The sequence below is a fragment of the Protomyctophum parallelum genome, assembly GCF_964188405.1.
Source record: "Protomyctophum parallelum genome assembly, chromosome: 19".
Classification (NCBI taxonomy): Eukaryota; Metazoa; Chordata; class Actinopteri; order Myctophiformes; family Myctophidae; genus Protomyctophum; species Protomyctophum parallelum.
In genome coordinates this window covers 36,855,759-36,880,711 of record NC_139717.1, presented here as the reverse complement: position 1 = coordinate 36,880,711, position 24,953 = coordinate 36,855,759, and the positions used below count along the sequence as shown (strand labels likewise).

Genomic DNA, 24,953 nt, shown 5'->3' with positions numbered 1-24,953 from the left:
ACACACACACACACACACACACACACACACACACACAACACAGGTGTGTGCAAGCGTGTGTGCAGCTTGCACACACAGCACACTCATGCAAAATCATGATAGATACTCACACACACTAGTCACACACACATGGGTACTGCACTCCCTGCTATAGTTATAGCCTAAGACGTAGCGTGAGTCTTTCACGTGTTAAACGTTAACCCTCTACAAAACAAATACACACTTTCTCCGATTCTGCCTTTCATTTCCTGCACATGCAAACATATTCCTCACTTCGCACCACAGTGGGAAGTCCATTCAGTCACACAATGCAAAGTTCAAACATCCCTCTCCCATTACTCAGAGCCCACAGACAGCCTCTCTCCCTCCCCGAAGCCCTCCTGCCCTAAACACTGTTTTGAGTATTCCTGCAAGGTCCATGGTGTTCCCACTTTAATCCCAAATTCCTGGTCAACATCAAACCGCCAGGGCAATGGGTTCCAGGTCTGAGAGGGTGAGGGAGGGGCTGGGTGGAGGGGAGAGAGAGAGGGAGATCAGAGAGGTTTGTCTCTGAGGTTGTTTGGAGAAGACTGATTGGACTCATTAGACACATTGATCCAGTCAGGGAGTGTGGGTGATCGCACTGAACTAACAAATAGCTAACAAAAGCCTGTATGTACAGTACACTACATTGGATCACTCTCACACACACACACACACACACACACACACACACACACACACACACACACACACACACACACACACATGAATAGACCATGTGATACATGCATGAAAGCCAATGTATATACATCAATACACACACAGATGTCCCGCCCATTGACAGATGGAACACAGGTGAGCCCACAGGAGTCTGGGTAAATATTTGTATTTTTGGTCGTCAGTCGTCACACCCTCTTCCCGCGTCCCCCGACTTTATGGGACGCAGTCTGTCGTGCAAGGGATTCTGGGAAAAGGGAGCAGGAGGAGGGTCAGCGCTAATATGGTATGGAGTGTAAAGTGCTTATTGTCATCATGGATATAAAGGGTTGATCCACTGCACCACACACCAGCAGCGCACAATGGCAGATTTATTGATAGCGCAGCCAAAGTGCAAATGTTAAAAGCTCCATTCATACAGATAAGTGGAACCGGTCCATCGCCGAGGGAGGCGTTCGTCTGGGAGGGCCATTCACGGTCATTAATAAAGGGCTAAAGAACAGCCAAATGGATGGGTCTGTCTCAAAGTATCCATGAAGAATGACTGGCATCAAAGTGTGCACAGTAAAATCCTCAGTGTTAGTTTAAGTCTGAGAGTTAACAGTTCACCCAAATTGACCGACCGGCCGAGTTAAATGAACACAAAGGATTTTAGCGTGTGGTGCAGGAGTGGGTGGTCTCCTCAGGCAGCTAATGGTGATTGAGAGGTGTGGGTTCTGGTTTAGGCAGACGAGCAGCGAGAGGGTATTATGTGCAGTTCCGCGGCTCTGCCCGATGTTTTGTTAACCCATTTTTAGACGGTGTTATCTAAATGTTAAATCCCTCTCCCATACATAGTAGGCCATCTGTAACTCTGTTGAGTGTCCAAATGGAGCCTTAAGTCTGTTCGGTTCCATTTGTACACTCTCAGAGGGAAATGAACACCGATGACTTTACTGCGTGACTGCGTCCTTGGCCCTGAACTGGGGGTGGGGTGGACAAGGGCAAGGACCAGGGGTGACAGGGGGGGAGGGGTGCATGCTGACACGGCCAGACCCCACCCCACCACCCCGAAGCCTCACTCCACTTCCTTATCCCCGTCCCCTGGGAGCCTGAGAGCTTCCTGCTAGCTGGGACCCCCTTTGACAGCAGCCGTTCTCGTTACAAACCTTTCCTAACCTACCACACGCACTCAACGCAGAGCACACAAAAAGCACGTGCGCACGCACACACACACAATCGCACCTTGGCCTGTGAACCCGCAGCCAAAAACTAGGAGAGGAAGCAACACAGAGCAGGGGATATGGGAAAAGTGCATGGGCTAAGTTCCAATGAGTGTGAAAGGTCACACACACACACGCACGCAAACACGCACACATCCGTCTTACATTGTCTTTTCACTGTCACACAAGAATAAATTAGAGTCATAATAGTGCACTGATGCTTGCATGGTGCGTTTCAGCAGAAGTGCATGGTAATACAATAAGAGAGGGGGGGGGGGGGGACAACAACCTTTGATACGAACCACTACACCCACTCTTTGACAAAAACCTTACAAAGCAACTAAAGCACTGAATGAAAGAAAATGTCTCTGTATAGTTCAAAGCTGACCTTAAACCGTGTGTGTGTGTGTGTATGTGTGTGTGTGTGTGTGTGTGTGTGTGCGTGCGTGCGCATGCAAGCGTGCATGTGGGTGCACAAGTGGATGTATGAAGGCGTGCCTACGCCCGCAGCACAAAGGCACTGGTGTTGTGTGTCTCGGCCTAACCCCGCCTGTGCGCGCAGGTGACCTTATTGTATCTAGAGGTCCCCACCGGCAGGCAGGCAGGCAACGAGCTGTGTCTGTCACGTGTGTGAGGTAAAGCCCTGCAGGGAGAAACATGAAGAGGTAAAAGCCTGTCTGTTATCTAGACGGTGATTTAAACCACCCCCCCCCCCCCCCCCCCCAGCCCTAAAACACGACCAGGGGTCAAACAGCTATCCTAAAAAACACATTCATGTCCTGCTACTCCATCCTGGCTCAAGTGGGTCATGGACTTCGGACATGAAGGCGTTGGTTTTTTGGAAACGTTTTAGTTAAAGTTTCACAACAACCATAGAGAGAGGGTATAGAATTGGAGTAAGGACAGGGGTTTGGTTTCCATAAAAAGGCCTTTGCATAACTTAAACCATGAACCTTTATTTTATTTTTATTTGCACACCACGCGTCGTACATGCTTTGGTCCGTTCGATTGATTAAAGTTTTATAATGTAAGGGTCTGTGTTCAATGTCCACCAAGATGTCTTTTCCTGTGCAGCGTATGTTTTAAAGGTTTTCAATGGGAGCGCCACATATTTACACTATGCTGGAAACGGCAGCAGCATGACGAGGCACTGGGCACCTATTCTGTGCGTTAACAGGTATTTTCAACTGTAGGCATTTTGGACGAAAGCGCCTTGTGTTTTCAGCTGGTAAAAATAAGCTTTGGATCAACACCCGTCTTAAAGCACGCTTCGTTTCATTTACACCTTTTCCAATTAAGCCTAATCAACACTACAAATGAGGCAGGCGTGAACTTTGAGTTTCTGCTTCTAGGTGTTCTGACAGCTGGCGAGATAGTAAAGTTACTATACTGTGTGTGTGGTCGCCTGGTAGCTCAGTCAGTCAGTGCAATGACCAGGTCCTCAGCGAGAGTTGAGAGGACTTGAATCCAACTCCTGTCGTCTCTCTCTCTCTCTGCCCTCAGCCGTCACTGTATGCGGCATGTGCAGTTTGTGAAGTGAACAGAATTAAAACACACGACACAATGCAGTGACAAAGCCACACTAGAAGGAAAACAATCGCACCCGTGTGAAGTGAGGGGCACTCCTATCATCACACGTCATCATACATCTCATTCTGGCCAATGTCAATTTGGGTCCTCACTTTTGTCTTCAATGTCTTTCGTCTTCAATGTTTGTGTTTACACAAACCCTCAAGGCTGGAAATAGGAGCCCCTCAAAAATCCAGATGGCATCCTCCTGACTCCCCGCACTCAAACTGGCTGCTTGAAGGCATTTTGAATAGTGGTGTAAACAGTGGTCTTCATAAATACCTCACCTCATCTCCTCTCCTTCAAAACCTCACTCAAAACACACCTTTTCAGAATAGCCTTCCCCAGTTGAGGTCTCGTTTATCCTTTTATCTTTTTAACCCTGTATCTGTTATGTTTTAGCTTTGATCTTTTTTTTTCTTAATAAAGTCTGTTCCTGGTGTTCCCATGTAAAGCGCTTTGGGTATTTAGAAAAGCGCTATATAAATCTGAGCTATTATTATTATTATTATTATTATTACACATACTGTGTAGGTAGTACAGAAAGTGCTTCTCAAGGACAACGTTGGTGTAACTAGTTTTTACATCCTACATGGATTATCAGCTATTATTACTTTCATTCTTTCATCCCTTTGCCAGGCATTTTGTGGTTGTACCATCTGTTCATGCTGTATTCCTTTATGTCCAAGAGGTGGGCTGTGATCTGTTATTGGTCTCCCCAGCGCAGCCTTCAGCCACACAGTGAAACTCTTGAAGCAAGCGTAATTATTAATAGTTTAACTCTTGAAGCAAGCGTCATTATTAATAGTTTAGAGTTAAGTAATCATCACATCATCAAAACACTTCCAGATTAATGATGAAACGCCTCATGCGGTTTGTTCAGTGTTCAAGCGTTATCACGTTGCGATCTGTAAAATCTTTTAAAAGCACAATTTCCTACGGGATTACATTACATCCCACCAGCTCCTCCGCATTGTGTGAGTTCCCAGTATAGAATGGGCATTCAACTGGATTTCACCCATGAGTGTGTGTGGGTGAAATGTACAGTGTAGGATGGAAGTGTTCCTCACCTGCACAATGCTACGCAGGTCCTGGACATACGTCCTCTCCGTGTCCAGTATCTCCCGCACCACCATGTCCACATACGTTCTTGGTCCCTGACCCGGTCCTCCGTCTGGGCTCAGTTCTGGCTCTGAGTGACCCGTCGAGGTCTGTCCGCTGCCCTGCTGCCTCCCAGATCCCCTCCCTGTGTCCGACTCTGGACTGACAACCCCTCCTCCTCCTCCTCCTCCGCCGTTCCTCTCCTCCTCCTCCCCCCCCCCACCCCCTAGCTGCCGGGCCGGGACCAGCTCCAGTCGAATGGCCCCGGAGTCCCGGTCCGAGGCCGGCGGCGGGTGGTGACAGTGGGGCGGCGCGGGGCCCAGCAGCGTGGTGCGGCTGCCCAGCGAGCAGTGGCTGTCCCGGGACGAGGCGGAGGACGACGTGGAGCTGTAGCTGATGGGCCTCTCGGCGGCGCTGTCGGGGGAGGAGTCCATGCTGAGGGCGGAGCAGTAGCGCGAGGGGGCGCGGCAGAAGGCGGGGTTGCGCAGGCAGCGGGCCGGAATGTCGGTGGTGGAGCTCAGGACCGAGCCGGAGTCGCCCGGGACTTCAGGGAGCGGAGGCAACGCATCGGGGGGGTAGTGATAATCGTCTGGAGGGAGAGAGAGAGAGAGAGAAGCTGTATTAACATTGTGTGTGCCATTGTGTTGCATGTCCAGGGTTTTCAGTCATGTTATTCAAAGCGTTCAATGGTTTTAAGTTCCACTTCTTGGCCGATTTCTAACAAATTGCAGAAATTATCCTAAAAAGGCTGACAGACAGTCCACAACGGAGCACCCTGCCCCCATCACCCTGCAGCTCTGAATCTCTCCCACTGTATCCTAGTGCTAAAAGGACTCACTGTGTCCAACCGGTTACAATACCACCTTCATGTTCTTTACAGTGTCCATCTGTTCATGGGCCCAATTCCTCACATTCCGCTTGACCACGGCAACACTGACCACCGGCCATGTGTGTGTACCACTCACTGTCCAGCAGCCTCCCAAACACTGACCACCGGCCATGTGTGTGTACCACTCACTGTCCAGCAGCCTCCCAAACACTGACCGCAGGTCTGTCCTCGGATCCACCCTGCGACACTTCTCACACAGAGCCCACATTTTGATTGACGGCACAGTGAAAGCCAAAGCTACATAAGCTGCATGTAACATAACACACACGTATGTGTATGTGTATGTGTATGTGTGTGTTAGAAGGAGAGAACAAGCCATATCGGATTTAATGTCCATATTAACAGTGTAATACTACATATTCCTCTCTGGAGCAATGAATGAAAGCCCTATTTCTGTGGAAGAGAGACAGGGTTGTGTGTGTGTGTGTGTGTGTGTGTGTGTGTGTGTGTGTGTACATGCACATGCGTTATAGTGACTACAGGAGTCTGTTGGGCGTCAAACTGGTGCCAACCCAGCACACAACCGTGTGTCTGTGATGTGAAGACGTGTGAATGTGTGATTACTCTCCCACTAGTTTTAGGAATGCAAAGGTGAAACCACACATGCAGTTTCAAACTGCACAGTTTGATACTTGAGTTACCCTTTTTCCCAGAGTTTCATTTCAAATGAAGCCCTGTGTATGTGTGTGTGTGTGTGTGTGTGTGTGTGTGTGTGTGTGTGTGTGTGTGTGGTTTCACACACACGTGCATCTATTGAACTGTGACTGCGCGTGCGAGAGAGACAGAGAAAATGAGGAGGAGAGAAGGAAAAGAGTTTGCCAGTGTAGTCAAGAGTTTGACACAAGTCTTTATTATCAAAGCCAATAATGCCAGTGACCCGGTGAGGCTGATGTTATGGCAACACTGAGATCAGATGCCCTGCCAGGAGCGCTAGCCCATCCTCATCCTGGCCCGTCTCACCATCAAAGCATCCCAGTAGATCACACACACATGTTCAAAAAAACATGAAATGTGAAACTGGGAACATGCTCAAAAGAATTCCCGACAACATCTTTGCTCTTTCGCCTTTCAAAAAACCACTGGAAGGTCTTTCTGGTTTGCACAATGCTCTGTGTGGCGGCAGGATGGCCTACTGAACACTGGCTTGTAACTGGAAGATCACACGTTTGATCCCTGACACAGTGTCGTTGAGCAAGGCAGCGACCGAGTGCCCCTCACCCTCTTAACTACAGAGGTTGTTGCAGGCGAGTTCAATTGACTCTTACTATTGTGTGTGTCTCAGTACTTGAGTGACAAAGAAAATACCTAATTAGCCAACACTGTGGCTACTATGGTGACTATCGCAGTATACATAAAAACATCCTCTGAGACGCCCGGAATCATCATTTCTTTACAATGTTTTTCTTCTTTCAAAGGTTTTTTGTTGTGCTAAGAATAGCAAGAGTGAAGTGAAGCATCCAAAACTGAAGTGACATGAAATGTCATTTGTCTCATACGTTTGGAACCGATCCATTTACCTTATACGTTTGGAACCGATCCATTGTGTGACTGTAATCGTGTGTCCAAATGTTTACACTCACATGTGTGACCCACTTTTTAACTATTCCAGATCTGTGAATTAGATGTAGCGTCCAAAACAACACAGAGAGAGCGCACTCTCACATGAGCGCGCACAGTCCGCGCACACACACACACACACACACACACACACACACACACACACACACACACACACACACACACACACACACACACACACACACACACACACACACACACACACACACACACACACACACACACACACACACACACCTTTAAAGCATCTACATCTATTCAAGTAACTATACACACACTGCACAAAGGCCTGCAGTGTGTCACAACATTAATGAGTAACTGCACAACTTCATATCTATTGACAAATAGTATATGCTTCCTTATCATATTAAGTAAGGTATATGCCACACTGTGGTCTGTTTATGCTTTAGTCTAAAAATGCATTAGCTTTATCACTCGTGAGATAAGCCTGTGATAATACTGCAGCTTAATGGTCCCGACGTTGGCGTGCGGACGAGTAACACACACACACACACACACACACACACACACACACACACACACACACACACACACACACACACACACACACACACACACACACACACACACACACACACACACACACACACACACACACACACAAACTGTAAATACAGAGCAGCCATATGTTTCCGTTTGCAATGAAACCCAACCATCAGAGAGAGAGCAAGTGAGAGAGAGAGCTACAGAGACAAAGCGGAACTGATCTAAAGTTTATAGAGCAATCTTTCTCTCTCACTCAGAACTTTAGAGAAAACTTCTGTTTGCGCACTGCCTGCTAAACATCAGAAGTTTCTTCTGTTTGACCACTGCTTGCTAAACGTCACTGCTTGCAAAACGTCAGAAGTTTCGAGTTTCGAGTCTAAACGTCTGTTTGCACAGCCTCTCCTTCCCACTTTCATGCTCCATGTTTGGGACACACCCTGGCAGCTTCCTGGGCAAAAACTGCCACGCGTGCACGGGTACGCGACACACGCGCACACGCACACACACACACACACACACACACACACACACACACACACACACACACACACACACACACACACACACACACACACACACACACACACACACACACACACACACACACACACACAGAGAGCGAGAGCGAGGAGAAACAGTCCCAACCTGCAGGCTTATAAGACCATAATTAGAGATCATTTACACGGATCAGGTTGAACATAATCTGGACAGAAGGTAACTAAAGCCCTGCTCTCTCTGTGTGTGTGTATGTGTGTGTGTGTGTGTGTGTGTGTGTGTATTTAGGGTATTAGGTGTGTGAGCTCTACCTTGGCTGCCAGAGCAGTGTGAGTGAATGAGAGTGCGGCTCTGCTCAAACTAGCCTCCATGTCTGGCCTTCATTTCACTTTAAAGAGACAAAGACCTGGGTCGCTGGGTGCGCGCATACCTCACCGAGTCACCGTGCACTTCACATATACCAGGCAGCAGGACCATAAGGTCCACAGCGAGCATGTACAGCGTAAATACAGCATGAGGACCATCTGCTCTTTTCCTGAAAGAGGATGGACGCAGCCAGGCCGTCGGGATCGGGCCCTAACCCACGACGTCAGGCTACAAGTGGCCGGACTGCTACGCCAGTGATCGGGGCCAGTAGTTGTTTCTTTTGGTATACGTTATAGAAGAGTTACAGAAAACAATGTATCTAACACCACATTACATTTCATACGTTTTTTTTGCCCCATATACAGTATATTTTTGCCAAACATGTTTTCAAAACATATTGCTGATTGAGCAAAAAAAACACACATTTTTGTACAATAAATTGATCTCTGCATCAGAAGCATCTAGGACTGAGGTCTGATTCCTCCGTTGCACCCTGCCACAGTTCATGACTCATGGTACACTTCAACCCCTCCACTTCATCCGCCACACACTTTATGGTCACCTGAAGTGCTCTTCACCCTGGAGTGGTCAGCAAACAGCCACGAGAAGCCGGTCTCTTTACGGCATCATCACCAGCGGCTCAAACAACTCTGCGAGTGGCGCTCAGTAGGCCTACAGTATAGGAGCTTGGAGAGCAGCGATTCAGGAGTCCCAATTCGGTGTTGGATTGACCGCACTCTCGCATTGCATGTTTAAATTGCTACTCTGAGGGCAGCTTTTGAATGCTGATCTCAGGGCAGCTCGAATGCTATACATAGTATTTGTATCCGGGAAGAAAAAAAACAGATTTGTACTCGTAGAGGCAATTCGTAACAAAGAGTTACGTAAGTGTACATCAGATTTGTACTGTGGCGTTCCAGACGGGTGGCTTTTCCTGAGTCAGGACACAAGAGTCACATGACAAAATCACAGGCACGCATACGAAATCAACTTACGCTTTGTCGACACGCTGTAGTTCACAGCATCACACCCCTACTGTATGTGCACCACAAAAGCCTGAGTGTTCATTTAACTCCTTTCATACTCGAGTATCAAAAATGGACCAGCAAGAGTCCATATTTGACACACTCTGTGCGAAATCAACACTCAGGACTGGAGTTTGCCGTGTGTGACCAAATAGGCCGAGACGAACCATAAGAGAATGATTCTCAACACTTACTGTAAACCTGTTCCGGTCACATGATGAGGTCTACGACGGGTTGCCACCGAGGCTACAGGACACAAATAAGATCAAGGCTAGCGGTGGCGCACAGAACAGCTGCTATGGCTCGTCCACTTTCTTTATCTCTCTGCCTCCCTCTCTCTCTGTTGGCCCCTGCCTCCTCCCCTCTTCCTTCTCACAATGCACCCTGAGTCAGCTTTCATCCATCAGATCTCACATAGTAGTAGTACAAAAGGAGCTACCCCCCAGACACACGCATTTGTGCACACACACAGCCCCACAGACTTAATACCACACACAAACAAACACACACGCACACACACACACACACAGCCCCACAGACTTAATACCACACACACACACACACACACACACACACACACACACAATCCCTCTTTAAAAAGGTTCTAATTGACCCATGTCATACAGCACAGTGAGCACACAGAGCAGGATATTGATATTGGATGATATTTAGGTAACTGAAGTGTAAACTGAGAACAAGGAATGGTCTCAATTATTGTTGCAGACTATAAATTACTTAATTTTTCAGAAAACTCAAGGTTCGACTCCGATGTTTGCGTTTCACATTCTATCCAGTTGCTGGGTCTTTATAAATCTTGATCCCACCCAAAAGAAGTATAATTAAACCACAAAAGCATTTGAGGACAGAGAAGAGAATGCAGTGGTGACTCAGCTTTCAACCAGATGGATGGGCATTGGGTAATGAAATGAAATGATAGGAATAAAGGAGAGGGGAAAAACTGTGATCATAGAACAGAGATGGAGAGATGGAATGAGCGCCCCCCCGCCCTCCCCTTTCTCTCTCTGACACTTGTTCTGAGCGTTAACTTACTGCTCCGAGAGTCACTCTTCAACATGACATCATTGAGCTGAGTGCAAGACAATAGATCGGCTTGTGAACCGTGCAATCCTCTCCCTCACCCCTCCCTGCTATCCTCCGTCCAATGTTCTTCCTTACTTCCCTCTCTCTCTCATTCTTTGTGTCCCACTCGTTCACTTATTTATTTGTCTATTTTTCTGGACATTTGTACATTTGACATTGTTCTGTCTCGAAGAAGCTTGGACTTCTTTGTCCACGGCCTGGCATTCTCCGTGTCCGTCTTCATATTGCCGACTTGCCTATCATGATTCTGACTGCCGTAATGCACAGCAAAAAGTACAATTATGTTTAGGGAAACCATATAATAATTCCACTCCAGCGCTTTGCCAAGTCTGATGTGTGTCGTCGTGCTTATAAGCTTCACAGGACATTCCTAAGCCTCAACAAGCTTATACTTAACTATATGAAAATATACACCCACTGGCCAGTGTGGCCAGTATATACAGTATGCCTACAGACCACTGGTCTGCACAATCTATGTAAAGCGCTTTGAATAAAGGTTGAACCAAGGCTCATTTGAGCATGACAGATGCATGTGTCCAAGACACCCCTTTTTTACGCCCGGGTGCTTCTGTGTTTATTCCTGCTTAGAACAAACTATATGTTTAAAGCAGTGGTTCTGAAAGATTCTGCTGATAGTAAAATCTGTTGTGAGAGATTAGCTCACAACAGACCGCGCTGCAACGTGTTGGGAGCTTGCAGATTCGCTATTTCCGATGCATGACATCCACGTATCCAAGTATAACTCAGGCTTTAGTCTTAAACTTGGACATGCATGTTACTCCCAAGTTTCCCAACCAAACACGAGTCTCCTGGAACAGTTTCAAGAGGACGGCCGCAATTATCACTTGTATATTATGACTCTATAAAAACTCTTATAATAGCGCTAGAGAATGGCCGTAAAATCGTAATGATACATGGACATAAAGCACAGTGGAAAACCTTTCCACGTTGGAATTAATGTGGGCTTCCCTTTTTCTGTGAACACACTGTCTGTGAACACACTGTCTGTGCTTCCTATGAATGTCTAAATGCAGTCTGTTTGATTGCTTTTTGTATGTGTGTGTCTGGTTGAATAATAACAGTAATACAACTTTAATTATATAAATATATAGCACCTTTCAATTCAGCCTGGAGGCCCTATTTGTCGACAAGAATTATGGAAGGGCTGCACCGATACCAGTGTGTCTGTGTGTGTGCGTGTGTGTGTGTGTGCGTGTGTCATAAGTGGAGGAGTTATTTGCCATATCATTGTCTGCTCCTTGATAGCTCATGGCAATGGTTTCAGCTGTGATTAAAAAGATAAGGGATCAAGCAAACTTGTCAGAGGGAGGACACACGCGATCATGAGAGAGAGAGACAGAGATACAGTGGGGTCAGTGGACTAATTCACTAATAGAATGAAAGTGGGAAGAAAGGAGAAGAGGAAAGGTCATGCGTCAAATGCCACCCCCTCCTCGACTACTGTCCCGTCTTTCAATCACCCACTCTCTTTCTGTCTCATCTCGAAGCCTCCCTTTGTCGGCATCCTGCCCTCCCGAAAAGACTCTCTATCTCAAATTGATCTTCCACGTCACCCTCAGCTGTTCTCCACTAGACCAGACATTGTACGTTAGCGCTAGGTGACAGAATCTCGTTTTCTCTGCCACGTGGAGAGCTTTTGTCCCCCTCACAAGCCGAGCGCCGCCTGAGCAGCTATCTATCCTGTCTGACTGGATGGTTTAGTTCCAGCTTCAGAAGCAGAGCCACACAGGCCCCAGTGTCCACTTTGAGGTCGACCTCGATCCATCTGATAGAGACGCAGGCTTGATCTCTGCTGACGCTAAGGACCTTAAAATGTCACGCAGGATTTCACACTCGAGGCGCCAACAACCTGGGAAGGAACAGAGAGACTCAAGGCTCCAATGACTGGGAAGAAAAAAAAAGAGAGAGAGAGAGAGAGAGAGAGAGAGAGAGAGAACTACAGGCAGAACATTTTGGGAAACCGATATGAATACATCAATCAAATGTTATTAAAACATCTGTTGTTTTCAGAACAATTTCAGAGGAGGAGGAGGAGGAGGAGCAGGTAAAGGTATGGGTGGAAAGAGGGAAAAGGCCAGAGAAGAGACATTGTTTACTTTAAAAGACCAAGTATTCCCTCATCTAATGCTTTAGCCGGGAACAAGGCTTAGCAGCACATGCTGCAACGATCACACAACCGTATTTCAACCTCCTGAAGGCAGGCGGTGAAAAGAGATACGCTCTTTAACAGAACCTCTGTGGGTTTCACTGGCCCATAGACAAGAGATACTTTCTTTAACAGAACCTCAGTGGGTTTCACTGGCCCATAGACAAGAGATACTTTCTTTAACAGAACCTCAGTGGGTTTCACTGGCCCATAGACAAGAGATACGCTCTTTAACAGAACCTCTGTGGGTTTCACTGGCCCATAGACAAGAGATACGCTCTTTAACAGAACCTCTGTGGGTTTCACTGGCCCATAGAAAATAGATACGCTCTTTAACAGAACCTATGATAAGATGACCCTTTAACACACACACACACACACACACACACACACACACTCTGCCTTTAACATTTATGAGATGTCAACCACAAAAGATATAGACCTTTATTGATCCCAAGGGAAATTCAATTCTCATAGAAGCACCACAATAGAGGGAAGAGTAAAACACACAATAGTAGTAGTACAATAACACAAATTAATTAGAAATAAGGCACCTTTTTCTCCCCAATTCAGTTGTTACCGCAATGATTTCCTCCCCTCACACATTTCTGTGCGGTGTCACTGCTGTTGTATCCTACTGACCATCTGTGTTCTTTCTTATATGTAGAGGCTCCATGGTGGATTCAAACCCCCAGTCTGTGGTGGTGGACAGCTACGTTACCACTGCGCCACCCGAGCGCCCATATAAATAGACTTAAGAACAGGCCTGGCCCTCTTATCTGCCCCTGGACTGATCCAGTCCAGTTTAGCATAAGGTAATATTGACCATTATAACTAGTTAGCCTAACTAGTTATAATGTTTAGCATAAGGTAATATGGACCATTATAACTAGCCTAACTAGTTATAACTAGTTATGGCCATTTTTTGCCAAACATGAGCCTATATTAAATTTAATGCGGCCATGATCCAAGGAAAAATACATTTTGATTGTGCAAAACTATGGTTCAAAGGTTATAAAGCCAAAATGCAAAGCTGGCTGGCATAGCGAAACCATGACTCAGGGAGATTTGAAAATGTTTTCCTTTAAATGCTCGACGCCGAACTGTCCGGCGATTTGCTAAATTAACTCCGGACTCACAGTGTTAGTCACTCACTCACACACACACGGACACTAGTGGCAAAATTATCACAACCTCCCGACATGGCAGAGATAAATGTACTAATATCTATGGCATAAGTATCATGCACAATCTATCACCAGTAAAATGGGCATATAGTAATAATAATATCTGGGACTTATATAGCGCTTTGCATAGGAACTCAAAGACGCTTTACATGTGTGGGGGGACCAGGGGAGGGAACAAAGATATGTAGGCCTACAGATCATCAACAGTAATATGGAATGGGTCAATATGTACATGTAGGCATGTAAATATAGGCATGTAAATGCTGCCTCTGTAATCCTATGGATTTTTTCATTGTGTTCCTACTTCCTAACACAATGTGTGATCAGCTGGGAATGTGCAGCATAGTTTAAGGGTTGGGGAGGTTGGGTGTTTGGGCTCTGTGGGAAACCCTCCATCCGTAAACTAACACCCCCTATTTTCAGACGCACGCACACACACACACACACACACACACACACACACACACACACACACACACACACACACAGAATCTCAGTCCCTGTGGGACACCCCCCACGACCCCTGCTGCACACACCCTGGCCCGCCCTCTGAGGGTGACACACTAGCCTCATTCTCCGACCTGATTGGATTTCAGCTTACAGAAAAAAAAACACACCACTAGACCTGAAATAGTTCTGCATCCACTTCTCCTTCACTGTCACTCTATAACCGCACGCGCACACACACTTTCTATCTATCTGTAGACTGCAGAGCAACCCCCTGCGTGACACATACACACACACACACTTCAATGGGCTTTATTGGCATGAGAAAACATACGTTTACATTGCCAAAGCAGAAAGCACAATACAACAATACAATCAAAACAAAAAAAGAAAGTCAGAATCTTCAATAGATCCATTTCTATGTACCAAGATCACTGGATGCAGGCATAGTGCAGGAATATACACAATGATTAGTCTTTAGGGTGGTTGTGTTCCGTTTGATAATGATATCCTTCTCCTATCACAGCAACTCACGAATCTTGCTGCTGTGTTTGCACATTGTTGTACTTCGCCCAGCAGATATGGGAGTTTTTTGTCATTGGTCATGTTTTCAAAATCTCTGTGTGTGGTTGTAATCTGTGGGAAGTATGTGTCCACACACACACACACACACACACACACACACACACACACACACACAGAGAGAGTAGACTTCCCCCATAGGCTGCCACCTCACAGCAGTTTGGGCTGTAGGTCTTATAGCGTGGCTCTTTTCAACTACCAATGGTAACCCAGAACCTTCCAGAACCAGTGACATTATAACCAGAACGGTACATCATAAAAAACTAAGTAAAGAAGCTAAAGTAGCCAATAAATTGGAAACAAATCCAGATTCCAGAACCTGAAAATAATACATTTCACGCCAAGGCTACGGTTCACTTCATTCTTGTTGTTTAACCACTCTAGCTGGGCGTGTGGAAAGTGGAAGAGGGTCCATTGTCTCCAGCATCTCCAAACCAAAGACTTCACTCAAACAGTAATTATCCCCCCCCCTCCCCCCACCTCCCAAGTTACCTACCACCCCATCCCCACCCCCCCCCCCCCAGTAACATCCCCCGGCCTTCAGGGCTCTAATTTGGGTCACAGGCTGCAGAGAGGCATCTTAGCACTCCCCAAACAGCAGTCAGTCAACGTGACACTCAGCGAGAGCAGACTGACACATGCGTTGACTAATGGCTTTCTGAGAAATGAGGAGGATTGAGCGCTTTAGTGATGCCGATGGAATACAAAAAACGTTATTAATTTTTTTTAAATAAATGTATGGTGATTGATTGTATTGTATTGTATTGATTGTATTGCTGTATTGTTGTACTGTTCTTTCTGCTTTGGCAATGTAAACGTATGTTTTCTCATGCCAATAAAGCCCTTTGAATTGAATTGAAATTGAATTGATTGGTGGCTAAATTGCAATTGCAATTATTTTTTTGTTGTTACTTCATATACAACTAGCAAAATTAGTTAGTATATGTATAACATGACCTTGTTACCTTTACATTTTATTTTACCTTATTTTATTGTCTGTTTTGGTCCTGTATTTCAGTCTTTAAAAAATATATATATATTATTTTATTTTTCTTAATGTATTGTATGCTTATGTGTAGTCTAGTTGTGTATGTGTGTATGTATGTTGGTGTGTGTTGAAAAATCAATAAAAACAATTTAATAATAATAATAATACTCTAATCTGCAATCATGTTGCATTTGCATTCATAACACAGCACAGTTATCAAAGATAATAATAATGTGTGGGCGCTGGACCCCCCTGGAGCCACAGCATCAGCAGGAAAACCTAACCTAACCCAGAGTCCTCAGCGAGAAAGCAAACACTTTCTGGTCAGTTGCAGCGGCGAGAAAACAAGCAGAAAACACAGTTCAACAGGAGAACGCTGCAAAGGCACTTCACACAACTCTGACAGCAGCAGGAACAATATCACAACGCCGCACAAAGGACCTAAAATACTCAACTGACAACTGTGAGGAGGGGGGGGGGGGGATTGGGGGGGCAAGACAAACACTACGTACTGTAGTACTGTAAAACCATCAGAGGCTATAGAAGGGACCTCGTCATTACCGGAGAGGGTCGATTAAGTCACTTTCTCAAGTTCTGACCGCAACAGGTAAACGTTTTCCACTACAATAGAACCAGTGTGTATAAAGCAACATCATATCCTCATGAATAAAATCCAACAAACTACATTCCTAACAGGATACTCAGCAAACAGCCTCCTAAACTCCAGTCCTTTCACCACAGAATATTTGAAACAATTACACTGTGAGGAAGAGTGGTTAAAAATCCCTTTGGTGAGGTTTGCGCAGACTTGCAACACTGTACCTTAAGCAAGATATGAACTGCCATCACCCGACATCACCACATTAATAAAAAACACCTTTCCTCTGTGAAACCCTAGATGAGAAGTGTCTACGCCTACGGCTTGCTGCAGAACAGGAGCTAAGTATCAAAAGCTGTGTAGAAGACGGTAGATGTTCCTGCTTACCAGTAGGCATTGCGGCTTGGCTCTCCTTCAACGAGAAATCAAACCGAGGGGAGGTCAGACGCTCAACAATCACATGCGGGGTTGGGAGGAAAACGGCACTCCTGAGGAGGTCACATTATCCAGGGTATAGTCCCGGGACTGCGGTAGGGATGCAGACCTCCCTCAGCAGACAGACAGACTCCCTGTGTTCCACTCAGCCAGTCCTCATTCTGATGTCCTACTCCTGGCAGTAAGCGTGCCATCCGCTGTACTCCCAAAACACAAACAAAAACGCGTGTGCGCGTTCCACTCACTCGTGGGAGTTGTGGAAAGTGACCCTTGCTTTCTTTCCTTTCTTCTATCTCTCTCTGTAGTTTACTGAGAAATCTGTTCCAACTGAGTTTCTGTCTGTTGCGCTGTGTCTCAGAATGCCTCAACGCCCCTCTCCCTCTCTCCTGCGACAACTCATCCACACTGTGCCGTCTTGTGTGTCTCAGAATGTGCATGTGTGTAGGTCCGAGTGTGTGCGTGCGTGCATGTGGGTGTGTATGTGTGTGTGTCACAGTGAATGGCCTATGCTCCCTCCCTGCTGGGCATTCCCCTCCCTCTGGCTCCTCCCTCCTCCCTTCTGCAGCAAATTAGAAGGAGCTGAAGACTTCCACAGTAAAGATCTCTCTCTCTCTCTCTCTCTCTCTCTCTCTCTCTCTGAAAAATAAACTTCTTAGGTTGTCTCACACACGTAGGCTGACAAGCATCAGATACATGTTAATAGAACTAGTGTGTGTGTGTGTGTGTGTGTGTGTGTGTGTGTGTGTGTGTCTGTCTGTCTGTCTATGTGCGCGCACACGCGCGCATGTGTGTGACTGTGTGTGTGTGTGTGTGTGTGTGTGTGACTGTGTGTGTGTGTGTGTGTGTGTGTGTGTGTGTGTGTGTGTGTGTGTGTGTGTGTGTGTGACTGTGTGTGTGCGTGTGTGCGCTGTGCACACAGCCCAGCAGGCAGCTGAAGTGCCACTGGTCCAGAGATCACACACATACATGCACTTTACAAGAAGGGGGATGAACGATCAGTATCTAAAAGGTGCCCCGCCTCCCCAAAACCCTCTGACCCGACTAACCCCAGATTTCTCAGACAAACCCGATTTTGCAATTTTAGAGCATTTTATTTTAATTATAAGCAAACAAAACAACACCCGTCCTTGGTTCTAATGCGTGAGGGGGCCGTGATTTGTCCATTACTTTTTTTCATTTATTTTTTATATATATATTTTGTTATGTTTATTTGATTTGAAAGTGAAATGTCCCTTAACTTTTCACTTTAATTAGGGATGTCCAGCATGTCCTGATCCATTTTTTTGCTCCCGATCCAATACGCACATACACACAAATCATCTCTGTGTTAAATCAGCACAGCACAGGATTTAGCCTCAGACTGTGAGCCATCACCAGGACGACAGTCTCTGTGACTCTGAGAGGACACACGTCACCAGGAGGACAGTCTGTGACTCTGAGAGGACACACGTCACCAGGAGGACAGTCTGTGACTCTGAGAGGACACACGTCACCAGGAGGACAGTCTGTGACTCTGAGAGGACACACGTCACCAGGAGGACAGTCTGTGACTCTGAGAGGACACACGTCACCAGGAGGACAGTCTCTGTGACTCAGAGGACACACGTCACCAGGACGACAGTCTCTGTGACTCTGAGAGGACACACGTCACCAGGAGGACAGTCTGTGACTCTGAGAGGACACACGTCACCAGGAGGACAGTCTGTGACTCTGAGAGGACACACGTCACCAGGAGGACAGTCTGTGACTCTGAGAGGGCACACGTCACCAGGAGGACAGTCTGTGACTCTGAGAGGACACACGTCACCAGGAGGACAGTCTGTGACTCTGAGAGGACATACGACACCAGGAGGACAGTCTGTGACTCTGAGAGGACACACGTCACCAGGAGGACAGTCTGTGACTCTGAGAGGACATACGACACCAGGAGGACAGTCTGTGACTCTGAGAGGACACACGTCACCAGGAGGACAGTCTGTGACTCTGAGAGGACATACGACACCAGGAGGACAGTCTGTGACTCTGAGAGGACATACGACACACCAGGACTACAGTCTCTGTGACTCAGAGAGGGAGAGAGGACACACGTCACCAGGAGGACAGTCTCTGTGACTCAGAGAGGGAGAGAGGACACACGTCACCAGGAGGACAGTCTCTGTGACTCAGAGAGGACACACGTCACCAGGAGGACAGTCTCTGTGACTCAGAGAGGACACACGCCAGGAGGACACCAGGAAATATTATTATTTAAAAACATAAAAATGTAAAGTAATTTCTTGTATGAATCAAAGAAAAATCTAAAAAACTCCAAACAACAACAAATAGTTGAAGATGTGGTGAAAACGTGCCGCGGAGCGACTCGTTGTGAGCTTGTAGATCTGCCGTTTTCACAAGTTTGGGTCCCGGCCGGGTAGACTAAAAAGTTTGGGAACCACAGTCCTAGAGCATACATGGGGCAACATGCGGCCCTCACCTTCACTTAATGTGGCCCGCAGGTTAATAGCAGAGTACTGATATATTATTGATTTCAGCTGTTACGATTCCAAACATGCAAACATGACCCGCTTTAATTACTAAATTAGTAGCTTAATGAGTGGTATTAACACAATCCCTGCAACAACAAAAAAACTGTTAATATGCAACGTGGCCCTCTGGAGTGAGTTGCCCACCACTGTCCTAGAGCAGTGGTTCCCAAAGTGGGGTCCGGAGAGTCGGAGACCCCCAGGGGTACCTGAGGGAGTTCCAGGGGGGACCCCAGCTAAATGATCATTTGGAACCAAATGGACTCTTATGGGTCTGTAACTCTGAGAGCGTACAAATGGAACCAAATGGACCCTAACCCTAATGGACCCTAATGGGTCCATTTGGTTCCATTTGTACGCTCTCAGATTAGCATTTAACTGGAGGTCCTTGAAATTAAACGGGTTGAAAATCACTGCTAGAGACATACAAATCTTATTTTATTGGGATCCCGGGCATATCTTTTCAAATGGGGGTCCGCGGGGTAATTAGTGTCAATTTGGGGGTCCTTGACATGAAAACGTTTGGGAACCACTGTCCTAGAGGACACACACCAGGAGGACAGTCTCTGTGACTCGGAGACGAGGACACACACCAGGACAGTAGTCTCCGTGACTCTGAGACGAGGACACACACCAGGAGGACAGTCTCCGTGACTCTGAGACGAGGACACACACCAGGAGGACAGTCTCTGTGACTCTGAGACGAGGACACACACCAGGAGGACCACACGCTCCACACAATGGGCCCCACAGACTCACGCATTGAAACCGACGTGTCGACTATTTGTCGCCCATCTTTGAAAGACACAGACCAGTCTCAGCAGCATGGGGTCTCCCTAGTCCCGCCCCCCACCTTCTGTCTGACCAATACAATGACGAAGACCCCCCCCCCCCCGGACTGGCTTGTGCGCGCGCACGCATACAAAGCAGCACACACACACACGCACACACACACACACACACACACACACACACACACACACAACAGATCCCAAGAAGCGTGACCCCTCTCTGCGGACTGAGGCTCCGCTGACCCACAAAGTCCTCCGTGCTCCTCTCCAGCCCTCCACACATCCCCCCCCAGCCCTTTTAACAGACTCCCACATCCCCGTAACGAGCACCTCTCTGACCAGGCAAACAAACAAACACAGACCTCATCCGAGCTCCGGGCTCAGCCAAGCGCGGCCCCTTTGATGACGGAAACCTGCAGCCGCGCTATCCGTCCTATCCGATGACCCACTTCACTGGTGCAGAAAGAAAAACAAGCATTGTTGCATTCTTCCGATTTACTTTGTAAATCCTTGCGATGTTGGGGCAGAAGCATTGTGTATCTTTTGTGGGGTCGTTTCATAAATGAACGCCCTATACTTGGTCAAATAACAGTGTTGCGCAAAAGTAGTAGAAATAGTCATGTACCATGTTGCGCAAAAGTAGTAGAAATTGTAGTAATACAAGTTCACAATGCAGCATGATGTGACATACTGTAGCTGTACCACAAATCTGCTATTCGAGGATTTGGCCCGCGGTATAATCACACACCCAGAATAAGGACGTGAACGTGCTTTAACAGCACCATTAACTCTTTTGCAACCAGATCTTATTTTAAGGATGTCTGGGAGACGCTTTCCTGAGGGTTTTTTATGTGGGTGATATGTGTTTTTTTAGATATTTTAGTATTTCAAAGTGTCCATGGACACTGGGCTCACTTCCTTCCTGGACTACAATTCACATAATGCTTTGGTGCACTGCTCCTCCTTGTGGATAGGGGGAGGGCTGTCTTACTGAGACAACATCTAAATCATCAGTTGATTTAGTCAACTAAAATGTATTTTGGCGAGCATTGATGCCGTCGTAATGGCTCATTTTACACTTGCTGAACATAGCCGATCTACATGCTTGTGAGCTTGTAGATCTGCTATTTCTAGCATGCAACCAAGTGTAAAATGACTTGTGACTTTTACTTGTACTGGATCTGTTGTCCACTAGTCCCTTCCTAACATTAATTAGTCTAGTTTTTATTTGTTGACGAAATTGTCAATATATTTAGTCTTAGCCATCATGGCATTTAGTTTTCGTCAGTCCTAAAAGTTATAGTCATAGTATTAGTCAACTCAATCAACACTGGCAGTGGTTGGCATGCTTAAGTCCGGGTTGCCTTCCTCTCTAAAACTGTACCAGCTGGGGATAAAAAACCCCCCACATATAATCACAAATAATCAATTTTTACGATTTTTATACTTTTCTGATTAGCTCTAGTCGCGCTCCCCCCTCCCCCCCCCCCCCCCCCCCCTGTGCCACTGCCAACCATTCTTCCTTTTCTCGTGTTCCGTCTCTATGTACTCGTCAACTTGGAGGACATTTCACCACAGGCCTCTCTCCACTTCAAGGCCAACGACAGGCTATGACAAGAGAGTAAGAGTTTAAGTACATACACAGAGAGGCGCGCGCACGCACACACACACACCAGGGGTCCTGAGGGTTTGTGGATTTTCCAAGATGATCAGGGCCATAGTACTGTGGTCACTATGACAACAGCCAAGCGCTCATCCCAGAGTGAACGAGAGGGAGAGAGAGAGAGAGAGAGATTGCACGCAAGAGAAAAACATTGGGTTAATACAGGGGTTCTCAACGCTTTTGGCCGGGGACCCCAGAAATGCTTTGGCCGTGTCTCGCGACCCCCGCCCCACTTCCAATACAAATTGACCACTACAATGACCTTAATAATAGCGAAAATACATCATAAATAAATACTGAAACCAGATATAACTAGACAAAGTGCCAATCGGCACAGGTCTCCACCAGGGCAGGTCAGGTTGTGGCCTCATGGTGGCGCTATAACAGGCTGTTGAGGAAGATTTGGGCCGGAGGTTCGTGTTGGAGGGATGCAGGTACAATGTTTTTCCATGTGTGCATACATAAGTTGTATACAGATCGATGCAGTTATAGCTAAAAACAGGAATTGGCCTGTTATAGCGCCACCGTGAGGCTGATTTGGATGAAAAAATGGTGGCATGTCGTCCTCGGCCTAGTGGGAATATGCGTGCACAGTTTCATCGCAATCGGACGCTGCGTTGAGGAGTTGTGGCGATTTGTACAAAGCGGGCTACTCCCGAAAAGTGTAGGAGCCAATCGTGGCCAACCAGGATGGAATATGAGAAATAAAAAAAACCTGTCTTGATCACATGACTATGGAGATCATGTGTACCGATTTGCGTGAAATTTGGATAAAATCTGAAGGAGTAATAAGAGAAAATGTGTTTTACATATGTCGGCCTCCTGGTGGCGCTATAAAGAGCAGATGTGAAAAATTCCAGACAAAGGTTTTTCCTTGGCCTCTAGGGAGTTGGCATACAAAGTTATCCACAGATCCGTGCAGTTAGAGGTAAAAACACTTTTCGGCCAGTTATAGCGCCACCTTGAGGCTGAGTTGAAATTGTTCATGTGGCATTTCGTCCTCGGCCTAGTGGGAATGTGGGTGCACAATTTCACGGAAATCACGCGATGTGTTCATGATTTGCAGCATTTTGTTTGAAACTGAGCACTCCTCTGAACTTTGGAAGCCAATCTTAACCAATCAGGATGGAGTCTGATAAATCTGAAAGACCCGTTTCGTTGAATGGCTCTAGAGAGACTGTGTACCAATTTGCGTGATGTTTGGACAAAATCTGTAGGTGTACTGTGCAAAAACTTGTTTTGCACAAAGCGGCCTCCTGGTGGCGCTATAACAGGCCGTTCTGGAAAGTTTGGGGCAGAGGTTCATCGTTGGCATCCAGGGAGTGTGTGTGCAAAATTTGGCATCGACCGGGTTAACGGTGGCCGAGATTAGCTGCTCACGGACACACGGACGGACGGACGGACACACACACGGACGGACACACGGACGGACGGAGTGCAAAACATACTCTCCCCACATGCCTTCGGCCTGGTGGAGACAATCATTAAGGAAAGTTTATGCATGCACTATGGCATAGTGTATGCATAGTGACTATTTGTACTGTGTAAACTCTTAATTTTGACACCCCACGGGTTGAGAACCTCTGGGTTAATATACAGACTCTGTCCTTTTTTAATGCAGAGTACACACACACACACACACACACACACACACTGTAAACTCAAACTGAAGTTCAGACAGATAGTTACTAACTGTACAGTACATCCCTGGATGGAACTATAACAATGGTTGTTATTGTGCGTATGTGCATGCGAGCGTGCGTGCGTGCGTCATTCTCCTCAGACAAGCCCGACAGCTTTTTCATTTTCCCAGATGCCCCCGTTAAAAATGAAGGCCCTATACGTGTCTATGGCAACCTCTGGGTGTCAGACGGCGGGTCCTTTAATGTAAATTGATGGACTAGAGTAGAAGACGGAGGGGAAAAGAACATGAAGAGAGCAACAGAGGAGAGTGAGGGCACGGCAGACGGAGGGGAAGAGAAAGACAGAGAGACTGTGAGTGATGGTGGAAGTGGGGGAGTCTTCCCCCTCCCTCTGAGAGCCTGTCTGTCCTTACCATTGCCAAGATGGATTATCAGTAGAACACACACACAGTCTCACTCACACAGGAAATACTACTACTTGTGAGGACATCAACGTAATTACAGTACTGTATATAAATGTTAAGGATTTGTATAGTCGGCTATGAGTGGCCAAATGTTGTCTAGAGTCGACTGGAACCGTAGTGGACACTTTTTCATGATTGGCTTCCTCTAGGCTGTCTCTAAGCCAATATGAGACATACCCATGAAACCCATAGTCTGAATGGCATAAAAACCCATACTCTGAACGCCGCAACGCAGAGCGAGTGGCAAAAGGAGCTAATGTTATGAGCTAACTGGAGCTAGAGGAAAGCCTTAACAAAACAGTGTAATATAACAAATTAGGCCAATCTCTAAGTCGAATCATGCAACAAAAAACAAGCCCAAATTGATGAAATCAATTAATTACCAGCTGCATTATTCGTTCCAATTTCTTCTCTGTATCGTTCCAATTTCTTCTCTGTATCGTTCCAATTTCACGCATGCGCACACCACTCGTGCAGGCTAATGATCTCCAGTGTCTACTGTCTACTACCAGTGTGTACTACCCGGTCGGATATATAGCAAGCTCTTATTGATCAGCTTGCAGCTGGTAAAAAGAACATTGACTAATTGACTAAGAGATTGGTAGTCGACTAATACTCCCTCAATCGATTAGTGGACTAATCGAGGCCTAACACTAAATGTTATAATAAATACATAATATTTCCGGTGCACAACTATGTATCAATCATAACTCCAAACCCCTAAAGCTAACCATCTAAATGCCAAATTCTAACCCAAACCTGAACCGTTTCCTAATAGTAAGCCTAACACATGCACACGCCCACACACAGTTTTTTGTGGCACACCAACATCTACTTCAAAGCCAATTGTTCTGCCTGCCCAACAGATTCCTGCCTGCCTGATGTTAGCAACATGTGCCAGTTGTAGATGCAACGCACGGCACTTCGCAGTTCC

General features: G+C 46.5%; 1 protein-coding gene across 2 annotated transcripts in view; it reads right to left on the bottom strand.

The window, feature by feature from the left end:
• The window catches only part of LOC310877255 (pleckstrin homology domain-containing family G member 1), a 52,762-nt gene that overhangs the window by 25,012 nt on the left and 2,797 nt on the right, over positions 1-24,953 (bottom strand). The window contains exons 1-2 of one of the 2 annotated variants that reach the window (XM_083791057.1): positions 16,889-17,343; positions 4,541-5,160 (exon numbers count right to left, since the gene is read on the bottom strand). In XM_083791057.1, coding sequence (XP_083647183.1) covers positions 4,541-5,160; positions 16,889-16,898 — 630 coding nt within the window. In that variant the 5' untranslated portion in view covers positions 16,899-17,343. Of the gene's footprint in view, positions 1-4,540; positions 5,161-16,888; positions 17,344-24,953 lie in introns of those variants that run through there. The other variant, XM_083791058.1, reaches the window with a different exon arrangement.